Source organism: Arvicanthis niloticus, chromosome 1 (genome assembly GCF_011762505.2).
Source record: "Arvicanthis niloticus isolate mArvNil1 chromosome 1, mArvNil1.pat.X, whole genome shotgun sequence".
Classification (NCBI taxonomy): Eukaryota; Metazoa; Chordata; class Mammalia; order Rodentia; family Muridae; genus Arvicanthis; species Arvicanthis niloticus.
In genome coordinates, this window is record NC_047658.1 from 13,790,363 (window position 1) to 13,813,202 (window position 22,840).

The window sequence follows — 22,840 nt, forward strand, 5'->3', positions numbered from 1 at the left end:
CAAAAGAACTGAAAATAGACTTAAAAAAAAAAATCCTCAGACAACAACAATAAGTATAAAACCACCCCGACCAAACTTGAAACGAATGAAAGAAAAAGACTTAAATATCATTCTCTGCAGAAGGAAGGCGGGATATTGGACAGACATAAATCCCTTTTCTTCTTCTTTTAAAAATTGTTTTTAACAGCTTCGAGAGTAATGAATCGTACGTGACTAAGAATAGACCCGGGGCACTGGCTGATGGGACCTCGGGAGGCACTCAGTGTAAGGAACCATCAATATTTTTTTGAGCTGTCATAAATCCAGTTAGTGATTTTTGACCATTCAAAAGGGTATTTCTGACTGCTTGATCCACTTCTTAGTGAATTAGGGAATGACAGAAAAAAACAAAAGGAAATTTATCGATTTAGATTATAAGCAGCCCAGCTTCATGATTTCCGCTCTGTGCTGAAGGAATCAGGATGTGAGGTTTAGAAATGCTCCCTTGTGCCCACGGTTCCCTCCTTTCCTCGTTTCCTTCCTTCCACAGAAGAGGGAGGGGGAAATCTCAGAAATTCATTCAAGAATTATATGGTAAGTCCCATGCGGCTTGGATCTTGTGTGATCCCTGGGCCAGGGGCTGCTCTCTGTAGATCTGACTCCACAGGGGAATGGGGATGTGATGGTCACTCTCCCTCCCCATCCCAGTATCCATTTGGTCCAACTCAGGTTTAGGATTGTGCTTCGAAACATCTAGAATTACCATGGGGTGACAATATTCTTAAAGTAAAGGAGAGGGTACTGATTTACAAGATCGGACAGGCATAAATTCAAGACACGTAGGGTCACACCACACTGCTGATCAGACACGTCACAATGCAGGCTTCTCGTTAGGACGACAGACACACAGATTAGGCAGACAGATAGACAGAGACAGAAGGCAACAACGGCAGAAGGCCAACATCACAGTAACTGCCACTTGATATGTCACAGGTGAGTCACAAACACCCAAAGCCATCTCCCTGACTTGGAGAGAGAACCCTTGCTACGCTGTGTTAGTGTGATGATTTTTAGTATCCTCTAGGTCAATGAAAAGAACTTAGGCAAGCAGATTTGGCTTGGCAAAGCAACGGGAGACTCTCTTTAGGCATCGGTTTGGTTTTTGTTTTTGTTTTTGAATGAGTTAAAATATTGGGAAGCTTGCAAGTCACCGTATCTGGTTTTGCTTTTTTAGGTGAACTTTCTTCCCCTCCTCAACTTATGGATGAAAAATAAGAGGGAAGTCCACACTTTGAGATACTGTCTCCTTCCCATGCCTTCTGTATGGGCATTACGCAGAAAGTTGGACCCCAGGAGTACACGTTTCAAAACGGAACGAAACTTGACTTTCGTGATTGTCTATACTGTATATACAGCATTGGCTTTTGCTTTGTTTTCCTTTTTCTTTTTAAAGATTTTGTTTAAATTTTTTTTAATGGGTATGTCAACCCCATTTTGTTGTTAGATTTTGTTTTTGTTTTTGTATGAACAATTTAGCAGTGATGTTTTGGGGGAAATGAACTGAAGGAAGAGGATTCTAAAACTTACCACACAAGTCTGGCCTCTTGATACATCCAGAATTTGCTGTGCTGCTTGCAAGCCCGTTAAAGGCTGCTAAGCCATCGGCACTGTAGGCCCTGAGGACCGACAGCATGCTCATAGGTTTCTCCAGGCCTGGAGGACCCCGCTCTGGCTTGGGCAGCCCCGCAGAGGGGTCCTGGGCAGGAAGGAGGCCTGGGCTGTGCCACTGTTCCTCGGCTGCTTGGGCTAAAGGTGAGACCAGTCCCTGCATGGGCTGGGGGGCGCCTGGGGGCAGCAGGCTGTCACCGCCCTCATTGCAGCCATCCTTGCTGAGAGCAGACAGTGGCTTGCTCATCATTTCTGGTTCGGTGTCGATCTCCTCTTCCTCATTGTTTTCTCCCTTGGAGGAGTCCATGTCCTCGGAGGAGGCAATATCAGAGAGGTCATCAGTAGTGTTTTTGTTTGTGGTTTCCGGGATCAGGATTGGGGCATCATCTTCCGGGTGGGTTTTCCCCTCGGGGTTCTTATTGAGGCAGGAGCCCGGGGCCCCTGAGCCAACCATAGTCGGGTAAACGCCAAACTGTTTGTAGAAGTCAGATGGAAAGGTACAAAAGGCAGGGTCCATGTGGCTGGGCCACTGACCACTCTTTTGGTCCCCTAGAGTCTCTTTGGCCGGTCCTTGGGCCATCTTCTCTGGAGCAGAGTCGAGCACACCGACAGCGCTAGAAAGGGCCATCTCTTTGTTTGATTGTAGGGAAGGCAGTACAGAGACCTTGCTGGCCTCCCGTGCCTGTTCTTTGCAGTTGACTGTCACCCCTGCGGGGTGATCTTTGCGCTTCGCTTTGCCTAGGTGGTTGGCCTGGAGGTGAAGGGCCATCAGCTCCATGGAAGAGGTGGTGAAAGCACAGAACAAGCAGCCGTGCCACGCAATGCTATCTTGCATGGTCACAGAGGAGCCAGGGAGAGTGGTGGCGTCTGGCCGCACAGACAAGTCCAGAGGCTCATACTGAGACTTCTCAGACTTTCGCTGGGAGGGCTTCACGCTTGCTTTCTCCTCTCCACCCTCCGCAGTATGGGCTTTCATGGGATGGGCATCAGATGGGACCTTGTCTTTCGTGTCCTTTTTCTTCAAAGAGCTGAGGACAAAGCTGTCCATGAATGCCTGCAGGGACCCTTGGAAATTCACACCATTACTCACGATGTTTTGGTAAGCTCTTCCGATCTCCGAGAAGTGGGAGCTTTTGGAAGGAAGGTCGGAGCCTTTTAGGGCATCTGAAGACAGCTCTGAGGACATGCCGGTGGCCTGCCCTGAGTGATCTCCAGAGGAGAGCATGCCCGATGTCCACTGCTGAGAGGCAGGACCACCTCGGAAGTCAATTCCGGGGAGACCCTTAAAAGCTCCCCGCAGGATGTCTGGCCTGATGAACATAGGCGCTTTGCTGGAGGTCTCATCCTTGTGCTCCTGGTTCGAGGGCTGTCCTGACAGGGACCCAGCTCCATTCTGCCGCTCCCGATGGTGTCTCTCCAGGTGATACTTCAGGGATGCTGACTGGGTGCCAGCGTAGTCACAGTGAGGACACTTATAGGGCTTCTCACCTGCAAGATATTGATGGAAGAGAAGAACACCAAGTGTTTATCACATTTTTGGAGTGCAGAACAAGGCTAGAAGGATCAACATTTGTTCTTTGAAACAAAGCAGCCCAAACTAATAATTAGCTAGAGAACGACTGTTTTTTAATAGAAGAATAATTTGTGCTCTTAAGCTTTTTTAATGATTTTGTACCATTGGGGACTATTGAGGGATGACACACTATCTACACACAATTAGCTATCTTTTTCTTTATCTAACATGTGAGAACGGCTGTAGATTTAAAGGCTATGATTATGAAAATTAAGCATAATAATTTCGACCACAGTGATCATTAAAAGTAGAAGTTTAAAGAGACGGAGTACGTAACAAATGAGTGGCTGCGAGTATTTTGTGTATACAAGAGCTCTAGAATTTGTTTAAATTATACACATGGAAACCATTTTTAAACCTAAAAATTCTATGGCACTGTTACGCAAGACTGAAATGAATGATTTAAGCCTTGCTCCACAGTAAATCATGGATATAATTAGCAAATGGCATTCCGCACAAGCAATTCATCATTATTTGGAGGGCACCATTCCAGACGGGCTCTGATATCTGCAGACCTACTGCATTGTCTCTAAATAAAGAACTATAAATACCGATTCTATAAAATATTAATATCATTACAGTGCGCGGGGATGGCGGGATGTAAAGACATATTGTTAAGATGAAAAGCAGCCGATAAAACTTAAGAGAAAAAAGGAGTAATAAAAAGACAGAGTATATTTAGTTTCTGGATTTGAAATTAACATTATCTACTGGTCTTTGTCGAGCCTAAAATTTGCACTAATGGTGGTACTGACGCTGAGGTGGTGTGCTGTGTAATTTACCTGTAATGGGTGCTTTCTGGAGAACAAAAATAGCTTTAAAGTGTGTTTTGGAACATATAAGATTATTTTCATGAATTAAATATTTATCTGGATCCAACACTCAACTTCTATTGTTCTTTGTGTGATAGAGAGAGAGTCCCTTAACAGACAACTTACATGGAGGGTGGAGAAGGACGTAAACGGATGTGGATTTAAACACATTCCAAGGATTTGCCAGCAATCCTGGGTCTACTCTAGACTTTGGACCCAGAAAGCTCTGGGGAACAGAGAGGCTGTAGTGATAGCTTTAAACTTTAGTTCTCTGTAAAAAAAAATCTACAATGATTTCTCCTAGGAACCTTACTCCCAACACACGCACGCATGCACACACGCGCACACACACACACCTATCCTGATCACCTTGTCCTGTTTTCTATTGTCAAACATCTAGAAAGCCAGGCAAAGCACTGGTGGGTGGATGCTCTGAAGGCATTTCACTGCATCTAGTCTTGGGAATATTGTGTGTCGAGCTCCCATCCTCAAAGCAGTGGTGTGTTTGGGGGCTTCTTTAGAACAGAGAAACAAAGAGCCCAGGTACTGCATCAGGGATACCATCCTGCATCTGTGGGCTGTGTGCTTGACCTAAGGGATACTCCACCTGCCACATTCAAATGAGGGTACCAAGAGCTCTTAATGCATGCCCACAATTGGCTAAGGCCTCCTTGGGTACTTCTGTGCTCTTTGGGTCTATTTTTTTCACAGTTGCCATGGCTACATCAAAACTATAAGTATGGGGCTGGAGAGATGTCTTAGCAGTTAAAGAGTACAGGTTGCTCTCCCAGGGGATCTGGTTCCCAGTATCCACATGGTGACTTGCTGTCATTGGAACTCCTGTTAGGATGCCCTCTTCTGGCTTCTGTGGGCATTGCACACACATGGTACACAGATGCACATGCAGATAAGCAGACTCATATATGTAAGATAAAAATAAATAAATCTTTAAAAATCTGTAGACATAAAGAGGCAGACTTTATAAAGACCATTTCCTGACTTTGAGATTCAGGTCCCCCTGAGGCACTGCTGCATGGCCAGGGAAGCACTAGAAATATAAAGTGCAATTAGTCAGCTGATATCAGCTTGATTCCATTCACCTGGAAGCCTAGCAGCTAGGTATAGTAAGGGGCTAGCCATAGGACATATATCTGGAGCACCAGACTAGAAACCCAGGGTTCTGATTGACAGGTCAGTGCAGACAGGGTAAGAGAGTTCAGAATGTGAACAGCCACAGCAGGGAGACCAGCAGGTACCTGAGAGGATCAAGCTGCTGTTCATAAGAGGACCTGGAAGTGATTGAGTGCCTCTGATGAAGGGTCTATAGAAAACGCATGAGCTTTTGTTACCAGATGGTAGGAGAAGGCAGCTTTGACTCAGGCCTGAGATGGGCAAGGCAGGACCACAGGGACATACAGGGATTTGTGTTTTATTCTTCCCAGGGCTATGTGTTTGAACTGCACACTGGGGTGTTGGTTTTCAGTCCAGGCTGTGCAAGACAAAGCAGGGAGTCAGTATAGATGACAGTTCTGGGTCCCTGGGTCTGGGATGGGGTCCAGGAGTTGGTATTTCTTCCAAGTGTTGCTAGCATGTAATTTTGATACGCATACTCACCATAAGGATTCCTCTTTGCAAAAACCAACATGGAAGGCCTTAATAGGTGATCTATCTCCCCAAATTCTGAACTAAGAGGCCTAAAAGTACCATCGGGGCTCTCAATCCTTCCAAACTCCTCAGGTGTTTCTCTGCATTGCCTGCATGGTGACCATGCTAGTTTCCCTGAGCAACACCTCTCAAGTGAGAACAGTGACATAGGAAGGCAAACTAAACACCCCACGCTTCTCTGTGCTCCACTGGACATGGGATTCTGTCTTGGAACATTCGCTGCCTCAGCCTGTGAGATTTTAGAGATATTAGAGGCCCCTGCAGCTCCATCTTCATTCTCAACTGACACTAAGCCTCCAGAAGGGGCCAGAGATGTGTGTGTATGTACACACCTGTCCAGAAATGTTCATGTTTGGACATATACACTTAAATGAACGAATGTATGAATGAGCACTTCTTCCCTCTGAGCACTCTGGCTGGTCCTGGGTGAAGACCAGAGGTAAAGAGGTAAAGACCAGACCCTTCCCGTTGCTCTCAGGAAAGATGTCACACATGCATAGTCTCACACACAGCCAAGACAGCATCTCTAAACTTCAGAAGATCCCTTGGCTTGCTCTGGTCCCAGGACAGAGACGGTATTGCTAGAAACCAGATTGGTCCACTTAAATGATAGTCTCATTGGGCCTATGACTAAAGAGCTTCCTCTTGGATTTTTCTTTCCTTTCCTTTTCTATTAGTTTTACTTTTATTATCGTAAGTATGTGTGCACACGCATGTGAATGCAGGACCCTAGGAGGCCGGAGGTCAGAGGCCTAGAATCCCCTGGAAATCAAATTACAGGCAGTTGTGAGCTGTCATGTGGGTGCTAGGAATCCAACTTGGCTCCTCTGAAAGAGCAGCAAGCTCTCTTATACCACGTGGCCACATCTCTAGCCCCTTCCTCTGGGTTTTTCAAGCTCTGTTTTGGCTGCACAGGTTCAGGAAGCCCTTCACCCACCTTTACCCTCTTATGGTACTGTCTCTTCACACTCTGACAGCTCTATAACCTGACTGGGTACTAAAGGGCCTTTGTTTGGGTGGGTACTTCTTGCCTACCCACCAAGTACTTCAGACTGAAGATGAGCTAAACAAACAAACAAACAAACAAAAAGCCTCTTGATTTAAGTGTTTTCATAGTTTCTAAGTGGGTTGAAAACCCTCATCCCCAATCCTCTGATGTGCTGATTTTTTTTTCCCACTTCCTGGGCTTCTACTGAGGGGCAGACCTAAGAGCTGGCAGTGCCCTGTCACGGGGTGGGTCTGAGAACCTTGGGCTTTATGTCCCACCGGGAGCATCCCAGCTGTTACCATGCATTTGTTCTCCCAAAGGATGCATTCGGACGTGCTCAGGAGGCAAACTTTGCACAACATTGGCCTGGATGAAGTCGGGTAAGAAATGGCAAAGAAGATTGTATCAGCAGGTTTAGCAATTTGGAGGGGTGGTAAAGGTCCCCCCTCTGTTTGGCCCGTAAACAAATGCTGAGTCTACCTGTATTGAACAAAAGGCTTCATGGTCAAAGCCACCATGTCTGGACACATTCTTCCAGCCTGGCTCCCTGGGCTGTGACAAGCTCCGAGCTGCAGACATGGCCAGAATTCTGCACTAAGTCAGGCAGTAGGCTTGCCTAGTTTCTCCTAACTTAGACTTAACTCTGTCGGAGACTTGGAAAGCCATCCCCTGTGCAGCTGGGTGGCGCAGGTAACCTCAGACCTTGTCAGGAGCTCTGTCTAGTTGAATGATTGTCCACTTAAGCCACAAAATGAGTCTAACTCTCCTCAGGGAATCCCTCAGACTGCCCCAGGCTTGGTGGGGGTTGAGTCCTACAGTTATCTTCATGATGTGTGAGATTCTTGGTCCTTGCATCTGTTTGTTGTATGCCTCCTGAGCAGATCAAAGGGGCACAGGAAGCAGTGGTGAGGGGGAGGAAGGCTTCTCGAGAGGACCAACATCCACTCAACTTTGTTTCTCTGTCTTTCTGAGAAAATGCTCCTATCCAGATGCTCACATATCTACCTTCATTTATACACTACTATCTCATATTAGAACTCTGGACACTCCGAGGGCCGTGCTACCCTGGCTGGGAGAATGGGTCTAGAACAGGAAGCTAATTCAAAACTTGTGCCTTAGTACAAAGATGTCCGAGATCAGGCTGTCCACCCACTAGGGCAGGGGTGGTGAAGGTAAGAACATTAATGACCCTCTTGCAACATTTTAAAAGAAATTCAATGTAGACCCATACAATATATTTTTAGAAAAGAGTTTGGCTAGATAAGACATAATATTTTCTTTAAAAAAATAAGCAGTTTGTCATTTTGGTGAATTAATAAACATATAGGAAACATCTTAAAATTAAGCCAACTTTTCACCAGTGTGTAGCATGAACTATATACTCAGTTTTGGAGTCTCATTGATAACCTCCTCCTAACCACTAGACTGGGACCAGGTAGTTCAATCATTTCCTCACACGCATTGCTTCATGGTCATATTTAACATTTTTAATACAAGGTCTCTCTGTGTGGTCCATACTGGCCTTGAACTCATGACACCCCTCAGCCTCCGAGTGTTAGACTGACAGGTGTGCACAGTGACACCCAGAATAATGATAGCTTTTATAAGTGATTTTCTGTCTGTCTTTTTTTCTGTCTGCCTTTCTTTTCCTTCCTTCCTTCCTTCCTTCCTTCCGTCTGTCCGTCTGTCTTCTTCTTTCTTCCTCTTCATTTTTTTTTTTTTTTTTTTTTGCTAAATTTCTAAATGTGTTTCCACTTTTAAATTGAGTAACTGACTATTCTCTGGTACTGCAACCTCTTTCAGATATTTATTTAGTCTTCTTACATTTCTTTACTTAGTTAATACCAGGAGAGATAAATACGGTGGTGCCTTTGCAGCGAAGCTTCAGTACATTAATATAAATTGTACACTAATTCCCCCAAAGCATATATACGTTGTAAACCTGAAGACTTTTCACACAGCTGCTTATTGCTAAACACTGCCTTGTCCAGAAGGGGACAATCTGTGTCTCTAATTGCTGTCACTGAAGCCGAGATTCATTATGTGACTTTCCCATTAAAATGTGAGCATTAATTTGTATAATGAAATATCACCCACTGCAGTGTTCATTAGCCATGCCCTACTGTATACGCCACATTGTTAGCTACCTAGAAACTGTAGTTAATTTCACTAATGGATATTTCCCTACTTAGTGTTTGCTAGAAAATTTATACTGTAACATTACCTCTTAAACTTTTAAGGAAATTTAAATTCAATCAATTATTTTCCACAAAAGTTTGGGATGTCATTAAAGGCAGGAAAAGCAGGCATGAGGGACGTCAGGGGAACAAAATGGGCTTTTAGTTTGCCTTAGAGGTAGAAAAAAAAAGGCATTTTAGCTCCAAACAAAAAGAAAAAAAGGAGATGTCTCCTTTTGGAGATACTGTTTCCTTTTCTTATCATGGCTCAGATGGCTATTCTAGGATGAAGGATGACTATAGACACTCCCCTGTTGGGGGAGGAGACAGAAAGGGCACACCCATCTAATCCAGCTCGATCTGAGGCAGGTGTTCATGGATTTCATATGTATGTGGTGTGTTACATCAGCTGGCTAGCTCGTGGAGCCAAAGAAAAATGAAATCCACTGCATCCGTAGCAGGCAGGACTCAGGATGCCACTGGGAGGGTAGAGAGGCTTTCATCATGGCGTCCTGAGAAAAGCTCATCACATCCGCCAGCAGTTACCCTGCTCTACAACTTTTTTCGGAGATGTGAGCCTCTGGAGAGCCTACTGTGGCCATTTCCCTGCCTCACACTTCCCTATGAACTGATGGAGAAATTGAAGCATGTGAGCCTGGCCTGGCTTCAATCTGAGTTAGAAGTAAAGGAGGGGCTTCATTTAAAGTACATTTATTGTACTTCCCAGTTGGGTTACTTGGAGGTAGCATCTGCATTGCTGGTGAGCACACGCTACTTCCTGCTCCCCTGCAGGCTATGGTGTAGACACACAATCAGAGAAATGCCACAGTGATTCCCTAAAGCAAGCATGAAATTCAAGCAGTGAACAATGTTAATACTGATCCATGAGCTAAGGGAAAACTTTAGAATATGATAGTTCAAGAAAATAGCCTAGGTTAGCCTGGCAGCTATAGGCTGAAAGCATTGAGCCTCAGTTTCCTTTCCTGCAGTAGGGTAGCAGTATGAAACCTGGTCACCAGCATGCTGGGAGACTCAGCAGCAAAGCAGTATGCAGAGCTTGGCCCTACATGGGAAACTCAGAGACTGTGCCAGCTAGTGTCTGTCCTGTTGCATAGATAGCCCAGTAACCCAGCAAGGTGACTCCCAGATGGCTCTCCTATCCCTATGGACCTAACACCCTTTGAGGGTTCCAAGGGAGAGATCTCCCACTATTCTCTGAGGTTCTGTGTGAAAAGGAGATCTCATGCCTCATGATAAATGATGTTGTCGAGGACAAGGGTGAATCCTTCCTGTACCCCCACCAAGCCAGTCTCAGTCTCCACGTCACAGAAGCATCTCTGGTGGGGGGGGGGGGGGGGCTCAGCAGTGCCAGCAGGTGTGGCCCAGACACTGAGGCCTAAGCCGCCTGACTACATCCGAGGGCCCTGCATAACCACCCTGGGCTCCCTTGTGCCAGTGCACTCCTGAGAAGAGGTCCCTATTCACTCGGGGAAGAGCACCAGTGTGCACGGCACATCGCTACCAGACTAATAAACCACCCACATAATTTGAGAGGGGAAAGGAACTAACGAGATCTATTTTTAATTAGTTGCTGAACTTTAGGGCCTCCAAGTCTTTGCAAGTGAGGCTGCTGATTACATGTCTCTGTAATGGCCGTTGCTGTGGCCGCAGCTCTTTGGTCCTGATCCGCATGCAGATGCATCATGAGAGTGAATCGTACTTGTTGGTCTGGGGCCCCCAGAGCATGGGACGCTGCACCCATCACCCGCTGGGGTGGGGGGAGCTTTAGCGGCAAACTCACACCCCAGCCTCTCAAGGACCCATCAGCTCCTGCCTTCCTCCAGCACATGGAATGGGTATGTGTGACCCTTCTAATATCCACCTGACACCCACCTTCCCAAGGTGGCATTGGGGAAGGAGGCATAGAAGAGAAGGAGTAGAGTTCGCATGTACCTGGCCAACAGTGAGATGATTAGTGAGCCTCAGGGCCATCCGTGTCTCCTACTGCATGTTAGAACTCAGTGACAGCAAGTGCATCTGCAACCACTAATGGCAAATGTTCGCTTGACCAGGGGCTGGAATACCCACAGATTTGGTTAAGAGTTATTCTGGGTATGTCTGTGACAGTTTCTGGCTATTTAACCTGGACTCTGTAGACTTGGGAGACTGCTCTCCCCACTGTGTGTGGGCCTCTTCCAACCTAGTGGAAAAGGTTGGAAATGTGCACTCTCTGGTGGCTGTCTCTGAGCTGGGGTATCGGTTTGTCTCAGGCATCTGGGTCAGACTTGGATGGGAGTGTACAGAGGTAGCTCTCCTGGGCCTCTGAGTAGTCAACTGCAGATCTTGGAACATCTCAGATTCTTTAATGACATGAGCCAATCTTCTATTGATTCATCTAGCTCCCCCTTCTCTCCCTCTCCCTCTCCCTCTCCCTCTCCCTCTCCCTCTCCCTCTCCCTCTCCCTCTCCCCTCTCCCCTCTCCCCTCTCCCCTCTCCCCTCTCCCTCTCCCCTCCCCCTCTCCCTCCCCCTCCCCTCTCCCTCCCCCTCCCCTCCCCCTCCCCCTTCCTCTCACACACAGAAATGAAAATGCTGTCTGTAATAGCTGTGCCTCAGTGGTAAGCATTTGCCTAGTATGCATGAGGCCCCAAGTTCAATCCCCACTACTGAGAGAAAAGAAAGGCAAAGCGCAGTCCTTTACAGTCTGACAGTGACTTCTGTCCATTTACACTTCCAGTGCTGTAGAAATAAAACATGTGCGCAGTGCTGCAATGCCACTAGGTGACAGAAATCTTTACTTTCTTCAGACAGGGTCCCACTGTATAAGACAGGCTGGCCTTGAAGCTGGCTCATCTCAAACTCATGACACTGCCTCAGCATTTCCACTATCACCTGCGGTCACCATCCAGTTTGCCAGTGACAGAAGGCCAGTGTGCAGTGCACGACTGTACACATTGGTTCTGTTTCTCTTGAGAACGCTGATTGATTCACTCTCCCTACAGCCTGTGTGCTCTGGCTCGGAATTCAAGTCAGAGCCCTTGAGCAACAGAAAGGAAATTGTCCATGTATGGGTGATCAGGCCATCAAGTCTTAACCAGCCCAGGGTAGTATACCCCAGAGCAGAACCACCCTGATTCCCTCCTCCCCCAATCTGAGTGGCAAGGATGCTTGCCTTACCAGGAAGGAGCCAGACTGGGGGTGGAGGAGAATCTCTGGGAGCTGAGTGATGCTAGGGACTCCAAGGGTCCTGAAGGTACCGCCAGTCACCCCCAACCCCGACCAATCTGTCTGTAGCGGGTTGGGGGTGGGCTGCAGAAATGTCCTAGCTACCTGCCGGCTTTCCTCAGCACCCAGATGTTCAGAGCCGTCTGAATGCTGCTTCTACTCAGCGCCTCTCTAATAAACAGGTGTTGGGAGAAGAAGAGCAGTAATTAAGTTAATGCAGTGGAGAAAAGAAAGGAAAATGGTTTTTATCAGTTGATGTCACACGATCAAGACTTCTAATAAAGATGGAGTGGGATAGAAAAATACAGAGAATGGTCCCTCGTAGAGCTGAACCAATTAATCCGTATTCATTACACACTGGATTTTTTAAATGCCCTCATATGTGTCCCTTACCGTAGGACTTTAGGAAGGACTTGGCAGTGCACGCTCTTCTTTCATGGCCTGCTGTTCTTTGGTCATACTGTTTAGAAGCATGGACTCCCAAGGGCAAAGTGGAAGATAATTCACCCCAGCTCAACTGCATGAGCCCCACATGAAATCCTGTATTAACAAATAACTGGGTTTTGATTTTATTTTTAATTATGTGTGTCATCTACGCTTTCACATTGCAGTGATGGGTGTTTACCTCGGTGATTTCTAACATGTAACACTTTCTGTTCTATTCAGACACACAAGTATAACCACTTTTCAACTTCTTTGTTCTTAGATAAAAAGGAAATTGATCTTTATCTGGTTTCCATTCTGCTTTTTTAAACCCAGCAAATGCTGCTTCCGGGAGTGGGTGGTAGAGATGTGATGTTTCCATGGCTTCTTTCATTTTCTCCCATGGAGGAAGTTTCTGGAATGCTGCTGCTGCTGCTGCTGCTGCTGCTTGCTGCTGCTGCTGCTGCTGCTGCTGCTGCTGGCCCTGTCTTACCTCTACCTGAATCATAAACTTTAGAAGTCTGTGATACAAAAACCAGGGAAAAGAAACAAATGTGCCCCAAGATTTAAAAAAGCCAGAAGCACCCACTGGCTTCTGTATGGGTCCCCAGACTTACAGAGGTCCAAGTCCTCACACGGCAATAGGGTGGGAGTGGACCCTGGAGGCCATGCTCATCTCCATGTTGACAGGCACCAGGAACCCTTGCTTCCTGACCCACCCTTGAAGCAAGTTGCATCCTTCATCCACAGGGAGCCACCTCTCCCCAGCAACCCAGCCCAGGGCTGTGTATTCAAGTCAACTAAGATCAGTCACAAGGTACCTTGGTCTGGTGTCCACGCCACAATATACACAGCCCTGCAGTGGTGCCCACAGAGCTTTCATGTCCTGGAAACCCCAATGTCCTATCACTACTACCACAATTTAAGGGGTATCCTCCAAACTGGGGAGGACAGACATGTTGCTATAACCCGAAGAAGCAAGGTATCAGAGATGACTCCCCAGGAGCCTGGCTATTTTCCCTAATGAACTACTTCAAGCAGTCCATAACTGTTTTGCCTGAGAGCTAGGCTCTGTTGCCCTCCTTGAGACACTGCTGGACAGACAGACAGATGTTTCTGTTCTCATGGAACTCATACTATAGTCGAGGAAAGAGACAATTACAAAGTGCAAATGTGTAAGAAAGCCAGATGAGCTGCGAGCTGCAGAGAAAAGTGAAACAGGGAAAGGAAGGGAAGCTGGGCAAAAAGCAAGAGATGCTGAGGTCAGAGCTCAGAGCTCCTCTTAGAGATGGCTGGTCCCAGGAATGCAGTTCTGACAGCCATGCTGTGATGTCTGATAGATTCTCATGTCTCCTACACAAGGGATGGCATTCCCTACTAACTTGACCATGCCAGGCCACCTTATTTGGAGCAGGGATAACAAGAGAAGGGTTGCTTCCCCACTCCAGTGTGCGCTCTGTCTCTCAGCCTCACAGGTAACCTCAGGGTGTCCCTATAGCTGTGGAGATGGCTGAGCCAGGAAAGGCACTTGATACCAAGAGTGAGGACCCAAGTTCAATCCCTGGGAACCACATGGCAGGAGAAAGCCAACTCCAGGAAGTTGTCCCCTGACTTCCTAGCACACACATTCTGTGGTGTGCACATGAACACACATACATGCATACACACACACACACACACACACAGAGAGAGAGAGAGAGAGAGAGAGAGAGAGAGAGAGAGAGAGAGATCCTCCCCATGTGTAAGGTACTCTTGCAGGAACTGGGCTACAGAACTAATGAGAATGATAAGGATAGGAAAATGGCAAATAAATGGCCACCCTCACAAGTCTCAGGTTCTGCTTGGTGGGGAACGGTACCAGTGTAAGAAGCAAGGCTCTTTCATAACATGTTACATTCATGACCAAAGTCAAGCAGGGCGGGGAGTGTCTTCGACAGGCAAAGTGAGAGGTATTCTCATGTTTGAGCTACGTCCTGGGACGGCTGGGAAGGAGACCATCTGAGGTGGAGGTGGTGGCTGTGTGAAGGTCCTACAGCAAGGGGCAGGCGTGCTGCAGTGCAGGGATCGGGTAAAGAAGACAAAGGGCACAGGATGCTGAGGATGGGATCGGTGGGAGATGGGGTCAGGGGTAAAGCAGGTCAGACTGCAGCAAGAGCCTTTTGGAAGAGCAGTGGGTCTCACAGCAGCACAGTCTTAAAACGTCCCTCTGTTATGATTTGGATGTGAATATCCCCTACCGTCTCAGGTGTTTGGACACTTGGTCCCCACAGGGAACCCTGTGGCGATGTTCTGGAAGGCTGCAGAACCTTTGGGACACAGGGCTCAGCTGGCTGACGTGAGCGTGAACCTGCTTCCGGCTGGAGCTCTTTTCCTGCCTGCTGAGGAGGGACAAGCTCTCCCTGCCATCAGAGACAGGGTTGTCTGCTATTGTGACATCCCTTCCAAGAGGGGCTGTATCCTTTGAACCAGGAGCCAAATCAGGCCTCTCCTTTATATTTATTCTGTCTTGGCACTGGAGAAAGCGACTAGCACGTGACCTTCAGTGACTCCCAAGAAACATACTCCAAGTCTGGTGGGGCTGTGGCTATGCTCACTACACCCTGGTTACTAGTGATGAAGTGGCCACGTATTGGCAGGGCTCCCTGTGGTGTCAGATTTGGGGCGCCAGGTAAGAAACCAGTTGGGGGGGGGGGCGAGTTCCTCATCCTTTAGATACATACAAGACTCCTATACAGTAGCTGTTTCTGCCCATCCAGGAGCAGAGTTATTGATTCTGCGGGAAATAGAACACAATTATTTTTGAAAATAGATGGCATATTTGTCTATCTTCTGCAGCAGCTCATACTCCAATAGATAAAGTGTCAGGAGAAAAATCAAAGAAAATGGAGGTGTCCATGACTCAGATAGATTTTTTTTTTTAATATTGGCAATACACAAACAACTAGCAGCAAGGCTAAAACGAACAGTTAAAAAACAAACAAAAAAAATGCTGAGGAACAAGGCAGAGTTCTAAAAGGATGTCCTCACTGCAAGAAACTAGTGAGCTAAGGCAAGAGAGATGGCCAGGTTGGCCCAGAGGCCATTTCTCTGTTTGTCTGAGCACGAGCGTCTCTAGGTTTCTCTTGAGGCAACACCATGGTGGACTACTTAACTTCCACGCAATGGAGGGAGACAACTCTACCGGTCCCAAGAATGGGGCTGGAATCCATGCTGGGCCAGAGGCCAGTCTGCCTGGTCACTTGGGGAAATCTTATAATGGTTGGTTTGTTTATATTTTGCCACTGACTTAAAAGCAATGGAGCCATCTGACCATGAACTAGATGCACAAGCCAGAGCAAACCTCTCTCTCTCTCTCTCTCTCTCTCTCTCTCTCTCTCTCTCTCTAAACTGCTGTACTCTTGTTATTTGTCACAGCAATGAAACACCCGCGTGACACAGTGTTAGGGACTCACACATCTGTGGACTTGGGCCAGAGACACAGCCAAACTCTGGGACTTCTTCAGCTCTCGGTGGTACCCTCTAGACACCCGGACACACCTCGATCTCTCTCACCTGTGTGTATCCTCAGGTGGACCTTAAGGTGATGGGAAGTCCGGAAAGTCTTCCCACAGTACGGGCAGTCCTTCATGGCCGAGCCCAGGTTCCTGTCTCGAAGCAGCGCCTGCTGCTGGACTCCGCCGGCTCTCCCGGCCTCCTCGCCGATGTCTGCAGTGGATGAGAAGCGTTCTCACATCACTTCAGCACATGTCAGAAGTTGTTCACACCAAAACTGCTAACACCACACAAAGTTAAACATGTCAATACTACACCTGTCTATTTCATTCTTTGAATCTGACAGAATGCTGACAATTCATGTATTTTCTTGTTATTCTCTTAAATTATTTCATCTTTCCTATCATCATTTTAAGCAGCATATGGTACCTTTATATTGAACTGAATTAAACAAGAGAAGAAACAGCTGTGTCAGCAGCTGGTTTGATTTCTTCTTTTTGCTTAGTTCCTATTAAATATTTTTTTTCTAAAAGTTTAAAAATGTGGGCACTGGTGGAATTCGATTAATTTGTAATATAGGCTGGCTGGAAAGTTCACTCTAGGATCAAAAATCACATTTGCAGCTTAGCCAGTAACAAGGGATGGGGGAAGTGTCTCCACTGACTCCCCAAGACAAGCAGACACGCGGCTATTTTGGGAGAGGAAAGAAAATTATCCCAAAACGATCGCTGCTTCCTTGTAGAGTTGTATCCATCCCTGACTGGAGGAACCACATGAAAGGGAGAAGAGAAAGGATGGAAATGCGGTTCCACAATTAGCCTATGATAAACACACAGTGACACATTCAAAGTCATGTGCAGAAGCTCAGCTTCCAAACTCCCATAAACTCAGAACACTGCATTTAAATCTCCGTGCCGTGACTTGAGAAGTCCCTCCGTAAAGTATCAATACAAATTTTCCAGCCTGCTGTTATCTGTTATGTAGCCCAAACCATTAGAAAGTGGAATAAAATTTACATACGGCTGCCTTTTGCACAGAAATGATAGGACATAGTAGTAAATAAAACTGAAAATATCTAGTGTTTGGGGTGTGCTATTGGAATACCCAGGGCCTGACATCACGGTGTCATACAGGCGACATCTACAAAGTAGAGCAGACCTTGAGCATCTGTGCCGTTGAGGAGAGGAGGCAAGAGAACCATCTCTGAACTCACTTCTCCCCAAGTCTCTGGCCTCCCCTCAGGCCTCCCCACAGAGCAGAGACTGAAGCCTAACCCGGCCCCCACCGCCCCCAATCCCAAGCTCCTGAGGCTGGAAGGGTCCCTGCGATAGCTTCCTGCCTACCCTCTAGGCCTTGTGGTAAATTCCACTATGAGAACAAGGGGACCTTCTGAGATAATGAGCAGATCTGTGAGTTCTGCTGAGCTGAGAATAAATAAGATTTGTACCTTCCAAGCAATGGAAAATGCAAATTGCTTTTATTCTGCAACACCCATTGCTGGGGCTCTCTGCTAACGGCCGAAAGGGACAGACTTATAGACCATGAACGAGATGAAGGCAAACACACTTAATTCTTATTTGGATGTTGGCTCCTGGCGACTGTGAAAGCGCCCTGGCTTGGAACATCCTTTCTGCATTTGGACCATATGTGAGCAGATCACCACCCCAGAAAAGTACATTGAAGGCCTCCTTCTAATCCGATTCTCCCCAACTCCCCCTGTCACTGGTGGCAGATCCATTTGGAGTGTACAATTACTCAGAGGGTGTGTTTTTTTTTCTCTCATAATTTTTACAAACAGGAGGAGTAGGTTTACCCGTATCCAGAACTCTTACCCAAAGCCTGTCAGCTCACTGAGCTCCAGATTTATAGGCATGCCAACCAACATGAGAAGCACCCAAAGATGACTTATGGGTAAGGATGAAAAGCTCAGATAGTGTGGCAAAGCTGGGTCACACAGGCCCCACATGATGTCTCCCTGGTCATTCATGAACTGCAGGCTGAGTCTACCCAAGTTTTCCTTTCACTGTGGCGAGGGAAGAGCCTGGGGCCTTGTGTGTGCTAGGCAGCCACACCCCAGGTTCCTGTTTCCTTTTTTGTTTTGTTTAAGATGTATTTCTATCTTTTAATTGTACGTATTGTGTGCCTATATGGGGGCCTCTGAATGTGTGAGTAAAGGTGCCTGTGAAGATCAGAAGAGAGCGAGGGCTGGGCCTGGAGGTGCAGCTGGCTTGTGGGCTGCCTGACGTGGGTGCTGGGAATCAAGCTCAGGTCCTCTGCAAGAACAGTATGTGCTTTAACTGATGAGCCATGTCTCCAAGCCTGTTTTATCTTTGCTGCTGCCTCTCCTGCCTCTCCTCTCTGCCTCTCTGCCTCTCTGCCTCTCTGCCTCTCTGCCTCTCTGCCTCTCTGCCTCTCTGCCTCTCTGCCTCTCTGCCTCTCTGCCTCTCTGCCTCTCTGCCTCTCTGCCTCTCTGCCTCTCTGCCTCTCTGCCTCTCTGCCTCTCTGCCTCTCTGCCTCTCTGCCTCTCTGCCTCTCTGCCTCTCTCTCTCTGCCTCTCCCCCTCCCTCTCCCCTCCCCCTCCCCCTTTCCCTCTCCCTTTCCCTCCCCCCTCCCTTTCCCTCCCCCTCCCCCTCCCCCTCCCCCTTTTCCTCTCCCTCTCCCTTTCCCTCTCTCTGCCTCTCTCTCTCTGCATCTCCCCCCCCCCCCCACGCTCTCTCTCTGGCTTTGAACTCACAATCCTTCTGCCTCAGCCTTCTGAGTACTGGTATGACAGGCTTGAACCGCTGCCTGCAGTCCAGCTGAATTTGAACAGCACAAATATCCTCTCCTTGTGCTCATCTCTGCACCCTTCTCCCCCTTTCATAATATTTGTCCACCCTAAATCATGCAGACTTCCTTTTCCTAGGAAGTTTAAGTTTAAGAAATGATGAGCAGGACTGAAACTCTGCCACGTACCACCTGGAGACAAATCAAGACACCGGACTCAAGTCTGGAGGCCAACGGCTGCCTTTTAAAATTATAAGCAGGACGTGAGTGTCAGGCGGGAGTCCGGGAGGTGTAGACCTCTACAGGCCTCTTGTCCCATGATCCATCCCACCAGCCTTTCCCAGCAAAGTCCAAGTGTGGGGGACATGGCAGTCGTGGAATAGAAGCTTTGCACACAGTGAAGAAGGGCCTATTTCTACTGGAGCCTTTGGTGAGGACTTACTCTGAATATTGTAGATAAATATGGAAAGAGACAACACACCACCCTGGAAGGCTTTACAGAAATTTCGATGACCTATGCCTCGCTATATGTCACTCTAAGTGATGGCCCGTATCTGTTTCTCTTTTATCTTTCTATCGTGGATATGTGTGGTCCAATAAAAGGAATAAATTTGTAAGATAAACAGCTTTCTTTGCAGATTTAAGAGTTTAATTTTCACTTTACACAGAAACAGTTTTCTCTGGGAGGGCCAGCAGGCCTATGGCGTTTACTCTTAGACTAATCCTTCTAGAAAAACAAACTCTGAGCCACAATGAAGAGGAATGGTGGGTGGTCCCAGGAAGTGTCCAAAGAGACGGGAAGCCAAGTGCAAGGAAGTCTGGGAAAGCTCTGCAGTCTCTGCCCAATGCACACACATGGGGCCTTGCAGATGAATCCAGTCCAAACCAGTACTGGGATGGGTGCTGGTGAGCATGTACACACTAAGCTGCACTCAACCCCAGGAGCCAAGAGTTTCAGAAGACATGTGGCCCCTGATGCTCACACTGCTCAGAGTACAGAAGTGGGTCACAGTGTTTCTCCGCCTCACTGCTAGGCTGCATCCTGTCACCAATCCTGCTCTACCCACCATCAGTGCATGAAGGGCAGTCAGGGTGTGGCTGCAGACCCCTGAAACCTATCACTCCAGAAGCCTGATAAGATGGCCTCTGTGGTCACTTGTCAAATGGTTCACATTTTTAGAAGATATAAAAATATTATTTATGTATTTACTTTGTAGCGTGTGTGTGTACCCCAAAGCTGACCTGAATACCAAAGCATGCCTATGACCATTAGGGCAGAGCATGCACGAGTTTATGAGTTAATCTCTCTTTTCCACCTTGTGGGCCCTGGGTATCAAAATCAGGCTGTCCAAACATTAGATGGAGCTCCAGGGGTCTTCGGAAGAGTTGGGGAAGGGTTGAGGACCCTAAAGAGGATAGGAACCCCACAGGAAGGCCAACAGAGTCAACTAACCTGGAACCTTGGGGGCTCTTAAGAGACTGAGCCACCAACCAAACAGCACACACACAGGCTGGACCTAGCCCCACCCCCTCCCCCACACACATATGTAGCCAGATGTGCAGCTTGGTCTTCATGTGGGTCTCCCAACAACTGGAGCGGGGGCTATCCCTAAAGCTGTTGCCTGTCTGTGGATTATGTTTTCCTAACTGGGCTGTCTTGTCTGGCCTCAGTGGAGGAGGATGCACTTAGCAGTGTAGAGACTTGATATGCCAGGGTAGGGGGATACCCAGGGGGAGCTCCACCCTCTCAGAGGAGAAGGAGCAGGGATAGGAAGAGGGATTGTGGGAGGTGGGGACTAAAACATCAGGCTGCCGGGCTCTGTATCAAGTGCCTTGACCCACTGAACCACCTCGATGGTCCTCATCCTTTACTTCCCTCTCCTTCAACTGCAGACTTTCCTTTCCCTCTTATAAAGCAGTTCTCTAAGAGGACAGCCTGACTTTGCCACCTGACCCTCTGTAATCCTCTGGCAAGGAGGGACAGCCCTGGCTGCCCTCTAACATAACACATAAGAAACTGGCCTGTGAAATCTGTGTTGTTTCTCTATGTTCCTGAATAACACAGGCATTCCCAAAGCAATGCCGTACACAGATGCTACAGATGTCACTCCTGAGAGGCATGAGCTGTGCTTGCTACCACCTCAGGATTTCATAAACAGGGATGCAATGCCTTTGCTAGCTTTGTAGCTTTGCTACAAGCTGAAGCTACTGGTTAACACAAGGAGAGAGAACCATGGCATCTCAAGGTGTGTTTCAGTCACGTTATTTGGGGGTAAAGGTCACTTTACCTTTCATTTTCTTGAGGTCAGACCCCATGTGTCCTGCTTTCCATTTGCATTGGTCATTCTAAGCCTCTTTGGGTTGGGTGAGGTCAGCCACCAAGGGTAGACAGTAAGCTGGAAAAAGATGCTCCTGCACCTAGGTACTACATCTTATTATCCTCATTATCAGAACCATAACTGCAGTACTGGAGAGCCAAGGCAGACAAATACTCATCAAGCCTAGTTCTCCGACTCTAAAGTATAAGCACATAAAATACGAGAAGGGCTGTCTGAGACCAACCCTGAGGTTGGCTATCTGGTTATACAACAGACATGATTTTTTTTCATCCATGAGCACCTTGTCCATGATACTCAAAACCTCACCCATAAATAATATATTTGGAATTTAAATTTTTGGCTTAATAAAATTATTTTGTATGTTAAAAGTAGATTTTCCCTAATACATAGGTTGCCCTAAAACACTAGACTTCCTTGATATATTAAAAGTGGTTCATTTTCTCAAGCAGCTCCTAGAAGATATGAGTTTGATGTGGGGTCTTTTTGTTCTGTATGTGCAATGTCTGGCTGTCCCTAGGCAAGTTCTTCATCCCTCTCTGGCCTTGGTTTCTTCCTCTGGGGATAGAGGAGGTGAAGAAGGCTAGACCACCCAGGTCTTTCAGCTCTGACTTCCTGTGGTGCTGTGACACTGGGGAAGCCCCAAGCCCACCCCAGGCTGTCTCTGCCCACTGCCTTAAGTCACCTGCCCTGGCTTCAATCCAGAAAAAAATAGCATACTAGAGGGTACAGCTCAAATGTATAGGAGAGGAAACTGCATAAAGGACAACATGTACTTTTATTGAGTATGCTGTACTTCATGGACTACACTTCCCATCTTTTCTTGTGCTAGGTTGACACCAGGTAACTGGTTTCAGCCAATGAAAGAAGGGGAAAGAGCAGAGTGGGACTGTGCCAAGCACCCTAATTCCTCTCCCACCTCAGCACCTTGCTACACAAGAGTTGAAACGGTAGACTCGCAAAAGACACCTGGCCAGCCAGGTATGAATGAGAAATAACCCTTGGTAACATTACAAAACGGATCTAGAGGGCTGCTACTATGAGAGACCGTCAAGAACTGATGATGGATACATCTTGGAAGAAGAGGCAGAAAGAGTGTAAGAGTTGAGTTAAAGGACCAGAAAGTCTGTTGCAAAATTGTGTCTTCTAGATTTCAAGTATCATTGTGTGGTGGTAGTTGGGAGCCACACCTATGAAATCTCAACAGTGTAACTGCCTCAGCAAGAGCTAAATAATGATGAGTCCATTTGTTGGCATGCCAACATGGATTTGGGAAATGTCACCAGTTTCTACCCCTGGATGAGAAGAGAGGGAGAATTAGTGTTTCCCAGGGATGAGCCCCTGAATGGTTTATCCAATACCAAGTGGTCAGCCCTAAAATCATATACATATAAGCAACAGGCTTGTATACATATTATACATTAAACGGGCTCTGCAAGTTGTATTTGCACATACATACATACGTACATACATACATACATATATACACACACAGACACACACACACCAAAAATAATTAAAGAAAGACTATGAATTTGAAAGGGAGCAGGGGTGGGGCCATGGGAAGCAGTTGGAAGGAAGGGAGGTATAATTATATTTTAATTAAACATTAAAAACTCAAAAGAGAATTGGCCAAAGTCTTCTGGGTTTCTATCAACTTTTGAAATAGTCCTATTAATCAGAGAATGGGGAGGGGCTCTTGTTGAATTGTGCATGTATCATCAGTAAAACCCAGGCA

At 47.1% G+C, this 22,840-nt stretch overlaps 1 protein-coding gene across 2 annotated transcripts in view; it reads right to left on the reverse strand.

The window, feature by feature from the left end:
* Positions 1-22,840, reverse strand: part of Znf536 (zinc finger protein 536) — a 453,895-nt gene that overhangs the window by 155,592 nt on the left and 275,463 nt on the right. For both annotated transcript variants that reach the window (XM_034518687.2, XM_076932384.1), the window contains exons 5-6: positions 16,061-16,213; positions 1,567-3,135 (exon numbers count right to left, since the gene is read on the reverse strand). In XM_034518687.2, coding sequence (XP_034374578.1) covers positions 1,567-3,135; positions 16,061-16,213 — 1,722 coding nt within the window. The remainder of the gene's footprint in view (positions 1-1,566; positions 3,136-16,060; positions 16,214-22,840) is intronic.